Source organism: Enoplosus armatus, chromosome 2 (genome assembly GCF_043641665.1).
Source record: "Enoplosus armatus isolate fEnoArm2 chromosome 2, fEnoArm2.hap1, whole genome shotgun sequence".
Taxonomy (NCBI): Eukaryota; Metazoa; Chordata; class Actinopteri; order Centrarchiformes; family Enoplosidae; genus Enoplosus; species Enoplosus armatus.
In genome coordinates this window covers 24,257,952-24,264,543 of record NC_092181.1, presented here as the reverse complement: position 1 = coordinate 24,264,543, position 6,592 = coordinate 24,257,952, and the positions used below count along the sequence as shown (strand labels likewise).

General features: G+C 44.0%; 1 protein-coding gene across 1 annotated transcript; it reads right to left on the bottom strand.

Moving 5' to 3' along the window:
- Positions 1 to 2,137: 2,137 nt before the first annotated feature.
- On the bottom strand, positions 2,138 to 4,264 carry LOC139301755 (vasorin-like). The gene has a single exon (XM_070925227.1). It carries the CDS (start codon positions 4,262 to 4,264, stop codon positions 2,138 to 2,140), a length of 2,127 nt encoding a protein of 708 aa, XP_070781328.1.
- Positions 4,265 to 6,592: the final 2,328 nt, after the last annotated feature.

Below are 6,592 nucleotides of genomic sequence, written 5' to 3'. Positions count from 1 at the left end.
ACTAAATTGATTACATTACATTTCATGTTTCTTCATTTTTAGTTTGTAATGTAATATAATGCAATGTCTTGTGAGGCAAAATAAAGGCCCTTTTGTTCTTGAAATACAAAATGCATATCAGCATGTAATATGACACTATAAGATGTCAATAAGGCGCTGCACAAATGTTGCTAAGGCACGTCTCTGTAAACCTATTATACTTTAAGATTCTTTCTCATGAAAGGAAATTATATAAAAACTGTAAAAAGAAAAAAAGAAAAAAAAAAAAAAAAAGGCTTTCCAGAACCAGACGGGAAAAAGAGAATGGTGCATTTAGCCTGAACATTTCACAGTCTGGTTGGCCGTAAACAAGCAAAACAGTCTCCAAACACACGAGCCAATAATCCTTGTTGACCAAAACACACTGGATGGTTAAAGTGGAGGCCCAGAGAGCCAGCGAGAGGAAGTGAGTGAACAAAAAGCTACAGGGGGACACTGTCTAGACCATATCTCAGAAACGATACAGTCAGCTGCACCAAGAGGAAACTACTGCCTACATTTTACCGACACTCACAGCAAATTGCCTTCAAGCTCTTTGAACTTGCTTTCTTTTCTCGGCACGCGTGTGCTGCTTTATAGCAGTGGGCTCTGTGGCAAAAGGCCTTGAACACAGTTTTGGGAGCTTTAGCGGCCTGTGGCTTGTCCTAATGTACCATTGGCAGACCTGGCACAGAGAATAAAGTGTCTGACACTTTTAACTGTAACACACAGTTACAGTCACTTGGTGAGTTCCTCAGGCATATTTTGGCGAACCTCATACAAACGCATTCAGCACATGATGTGACAGACTTTTAATTTAATCTTTAAATTAAAAGGTTTCAGTAGATATTTGATTACTGTTAGTTGCTTTTAGTGCTGGTCTCAAGAAACTAAGCTAGTATTTACTACTCACTGCAAGTAGCACTGGAAAGTTTTAGCTACATGTAAAATGGAGAATTATAGAATACATGATGACTTAAGCAGGCGTTTTCAAAGGAGAACAATGAATAATGTTTCAACTCACAAAAATAGCAATACTGAATGGAAATCAACAGCAAAAAACACAATAAAAATACAAAAACAGAATATCATGATATAAGCCAGACAAAACAGCCTTCCCATCACGGCACAGAACAATGCAGGCAAAGTCCACTCTCAATGGCTCTTTATCCAGTCCATTTATCTTTCACAGCAAATGTATCTCCAACGGAGCCAAAAGCTTTGGGATGTGTGGAGAGAATCATGGTAGATCTGCTGACGCTGAAGAACCCAAATCTGCATGTGAAGAAACTTGAAGTTTTGTTTCAGATTAGGTTACGTCAACAGCAAAATATGAAGTTTCGACAGCTTTTATGATCATCAACCTATTACTAGCTTTGCAAAGTATTTTTTGTGAAAACAAAGTTCTTGTGTTATTGCATTTCCTTGTGCGACCATCAGTTTTGCGGCAGTTCGTGACTGGAACAGAGTGCAAGTTCTTTTTATAATCCCCACGGAGCAGTCGGAGTTGGTCGAAAACCCATTTTGTACCAGGACGTTTGGTCCAGGCATCACTGTTTTCACTTGAACCAATGTCACTTCCTCCAGTTCTGTAGCCCAAACGCTGAGGCACTTTTTTCCATACTGTATCTCCCAAATCCAGCAACAGGATTACAGCTCATTCACACAGTTTCTTTTATATAACAAAGAATTGTTAAAAAAAATGAGCCATCAGTTACAGTTGTGTCAATGCAAATAGGCACTTCCGTTTTCATTCAGACCCCTCTAGTCGATTGCACTTAGTGTAATCACTTGGTCAGGTTTCACCATCATCAAACTCTGCTAGATGGCTTTAAACCACATCCTGAACATTGTCCCACAGTGGTTTAGCACATTTCCAATATGCTGTAATCTTAAATTCATCATTCAGTATCTCTAAAATAGATGATGCAATCTGTAGTGTTATCATTTGGACAACAAAGGACAGTAAGTGTCACTTTTCCATCCATGATGGATATCTGAAATTGGAATGAAATTTAGATTTTTAAACACTAAGTGGGCCATAGCAGGACCTCACAAGTCGGGATGGGAAAGTCAACTCTCTCCAAAATCTTTCCAAGTGTTTGTATTTTCTTGCATCTTAGAAATACGATGGCTTTAGGGATGCTATATTGTTATTTGATGGGCAGTGTCCTTGCATCAAGGGTACCTCATAGTCCAAACCCCCATTTTGTTGTAAGGATGGAGGCGGTTGAGGAGTGTGACAGCGGTCAATCTCAGGCTGTTTGTGGGGTAGTGTACCATTCCCCCCATTCTCCAGGCAGGCCTTTATCCCCTCTAGTTCCATGGGATCAGGATCAGCCGGGCCCAGCTCCAGCTCCATTCCTGCCTTGGCCTGCCTCCTCTTCCGCACACAGATGATTGTCCCAGCCACCACGGCCAACCCCAGCACCAGTGCCAGGGCAGCCAGGGCGAGAATGAGAGTGTATGTCAACGGGCTCTGTGTCTCCACCCTGTGCTCTAAGGATGTTAGTGGAACTCCTTCAGTGCGAGCCTCTGTACACGACCCTGATTCTACAGAGCTGTTGGTCCTAGAGTTGATTCTCTCACCCAAGGGACTGGCACAGACTGAGTAGGTACAGTTGGGTCTCAAACCACGCAAAGTGTACTCTGGGTAGGATGCCGGTACCCTCAGGATAATGGGGCGTCGGTCAGGTCCTGAGAGGTTACGGTAGGTCAGCCTGATGCCACGGATGTGTGGCCGTGCCTCGATGAAACGGTGCAGGTCAAGAAGGATAGATGTGGAGGTCACCTGCCGTGAGCTGATGGCATCAAGTTCAGCGGGCATCTCAGGGGTAACTATTGAAACTTCTGTTGGAGAAGGTTTTGGTGGCTCAGGAACCTCATCCACATTTTCACAGTAGAGGCCAGAGGTTCCTGAGGGACACAGGCAGCTGAGTTGCCCCATTGGGTCAAAATTACAAGTGCCCCCATTGAGACAGATGTTTGATGGACAGAAGTGCGGCTCGTACTCTCCGCTGGTGGAGCTAGGGGAGACTGGAGGTTCTGGTGGAAGGGGGTAGCTGTCCGTTTTTGAGGAGACGGTTTCCTCACTGGGTGGAGGAGGAGGAGGAATAGCATTGGTATGGGTGGTCTCTGGAGATGTGGTGGGCATTTGGGGAACTGGAGTACTTGCAATGGGGGAGCCAATCAGCACTGTTGTGGTAGGTGGACACCCAAAATCTTTGTGCTCCAGCGCTGAAAGCATCTTCCCAGCATTAACTAGAGGGAAGTGACATCTGGTTTCCTCAGGTCTCCCAAGATTCACTTCCTTATCTATTAGCCAGACAGGGAACCAGGCTAATGGACACAAGCAGTTAAATGGGTTCTCAGCTGCTGTCAGGTGTATCAATCTAGGGAAGGCCTGGAAGAAACTCTGGGGAAATCCCTGGAGATTAAGTCCACTGAGATCCAGTTCTTGAAGTCCAGTCAGTTTCTGGAAGTCCTCCACCCTGAGCTCACCCAATGGGTTGGTAGCCAGGCTGAGCTTGATCAGTCCCTTGAGGGAGTCCTGCTTTAGGGCCTGAGGCACCTCAGTTAACTGGTTTGTGGAGAGGTCAAGCTCATGGAGGTTCCCCAAGGAGGCTATGAGATGCTCATCCACAGAGGTAAGCCCCAGAGAGGCAACCTTAAGAGCCTCCAAGTGGGGTGTCTGGAGGTCTGAGGGTCCCACAGTTAGGATGTTGTTGTAGCTGAGGTCTAGAAGCAGAAGCCTGGGGAAATGAAGGGATGGCAGAGAGGTGAGCTGATTCCCTTGCAGCTTGAGTTCCAGTAGCATCTCTAAACCTTCAAATGCTTCCAAATGGATGCTCTGAATGCGGTTTGCATGGAGATACAGCCTTTCCAGCTGGACCAACCCAGAAAAACTGTCTTTGGAAATGTGGGAAATGTAGTTAGAGGACAGGTCTAAGTTCCTCAGCTTTGAGAGCATCTCAAACACACTATCTGGAATCTCTGTCAGCTCATTCTGGCTCAGATCTAGCATCTCCAACTCCCCCAGGCCTTTGAAGTCATCTTGGGACAAAGTGTCAATGCCATTCTGGAAGATGTAGAGATTTTGGGTGGTGGTGGGGACACGGGGCACAGTGCTGGAGTGTCGATGAATGCAGAATATCGAGCCCTGGCCCTGGCAGGAACAGTCTGCCGGGCAGTCAGAGGATAACACCAGACCAGATGAGAGGAAGAAGAGCAGGAAGTAAGGAAGCATGGTGACGTCAGGCCTAAAACTCTGAAAGACATAAAGAGGGAGAGAGAAAACGGTTGGTGTTAATCAACATTCGCTTACTATGCTGGTCATAATTAAAAGTGAGGCTTTATAGTAAGAAACAAATTAAGACATACAATAGATTGTAAATAGAAAGACTGTTCATAGACATCATTACTGAGAAATAAATGACAGTTATGTAAGAAGTATTTCCCAATCTAACTCCTCAAGCCTAATTCTATTTGCTCATAAATAAATGCCAGAGGAATTTTTCTTCATCCCTCCACAAATGCGTCCATAGACTCACATTCAAGCATGCAAGCACACAGACTTACAGTATACTACAATACAATGGATACAAGCACACTTTAGCCCAGTCAAGAAACCTCAGCTCCCACACATGCATATAAACAAACAGTAACACTGACTGTTTCCTCATTGTGAATTTGCTGTTTCATATCCTTGACGAGCAGACACCCCAGGGATCAGGACCCACAGGCTGAGGCAACAGGTTAACACAGCCCACCCAGGGTGACCCTTCCTGGGGTAAGTGAGAAACCCATTCAGCCTCTTCCCTGTGTTTATGACACAGTCCTTAGCCCGTGAAACCCAGTCTGCAGTAATGCAGCTGAACATTCGTAGCACCACACGGCTACTACATACAAACACACCCAAGGCAAATATGCTGTGAGTGTGTTGGCACACACACACACGCACACACTCAATCACATATTTTGACGTATTTGCCGAATCGTGTTACCAATAACAAGGGCGCCACATTCAGGAAAGCAGGAAATTAGGGGGGCAAGAAGGATTGTTTGGGGGTACGCATATGTGAGAGGTAAGACAGAGACAGAGACAGGAGTTAGGTGACTTGCAGTGACAAACAACCCATCAACCAAACTGTCCAAACACTTCTTTTCAAACTTCCTCTCTTCTTATTAGTTCTGTCTATGCAGATGCCCAAAAGAAAAATGTAGGGTCCATGAAACAGGGGTTAGACTTATTGCCTCCTAAGGTTTATAATTTTTTTTCACTTCACTGTGCGAGAAGATAAACAATCGCTCTTAACCTGACTCCTACAGAATTTGTGTATTTTCTTTCTTTTCCTTTCCTTGTATTGTGCATTGACTATTTTCTCACTCCATAGGTCAACTGTCCTATGTTTCAACCTGTATTTCTGTATATGAATAAATACAACATTGTCCAAACTCCTCTTCACTTGGAGACTCAAGGTTTCATTGATTTACATGGTTACCATAAAAATATCTGTGTGAATTGGATGAACTAAATGTTGTTTTCTATTTCAAATGTAGCCTCACGTAGAATGGGATATATTGTCATGCAAATTATATAGAGATGAGTGCTAACATTGCTGTGTGGTCAGCACAAATGATTCAGTAGTATAAAGGGATCAAGTCTGGAGACTGTGCCCTTCAACTCCAGACCTGCTGGAGCCTGAAAATATTTTTTTCCAACTTGTTAGATTTCATCAGGCTAATTCTGGATGGGTTATTGTAGTGTGAAACAGTCCAAGAGTCACAAAGACTGAAACTTGAGAGTGACCCTGGCAACAGTCTAAGGGAGTTTAACTCAAGGTGAAAAAGACAAAAACAAATGAAACTCAATAGACTTTGAAACTTCATTTGGAGAAAGAAAAATAAGAAAATGGCAGCATTTTCAAACAGTTGGAAATTGTACCATCTCTACCATAGAGTAGGATGTGATATACACATTTCTAATTTACACTGGACAGGGAAATGTCTTTTTCTTCCCTCTTTCTTCACATCTCTCCCTCCCTCTCCCCTCTGACCTGGTTTGTGTTAGTAAACTCTTGCACTCCTGCCCTTTCCGAGACTCCTGAGGTGGATGTTGAGGAGAAACCTAAGATGTTTTATTAAAGTCAGGAGCGCACCTCCGGCCCCATGCCTTCGTTCCCTTTCTGCCCCCTGTCTCCTCCATTTATCCCCCTCTCCTCATAACATACGAGGTCAGAGTCCGTCAGCATGGCAGGAATTTGCAATATTCCCTCAAAATCTGTCTTTATTAAGCACAAAGGAAGGGAAAGTAAAGAAAGTGAGGGAAGAGGGAGGGAAACGGAGAAGAAGAGCAGAAGAGCACTGATATTCTGGAGGCAAACACAAGATTTAAACACAATTTTTTGGTGTTTTAAAAACCCAGATTGGGACTTCAAGAGCAGCTAATATAAACCAGAAGTTTCTAAAGCTGACAATCTTGTGGTAGAGCTTCAGTGGCACACTTGAGAAAGATCAAACCGCTAACCCGTTAGTCAAATGACTGAACAATAAGCCAAAGTGCCACGCTTCAATT

Coding starts and splice junctions, on each gene's coding strand:
- LOC139301755 (XM_070925227.1), bottom strand. CDS start 4,264: ATGCTTCCTTACTTCCTGCTCTTCTTCCTCTCATCTGGTCTGGTGTTA.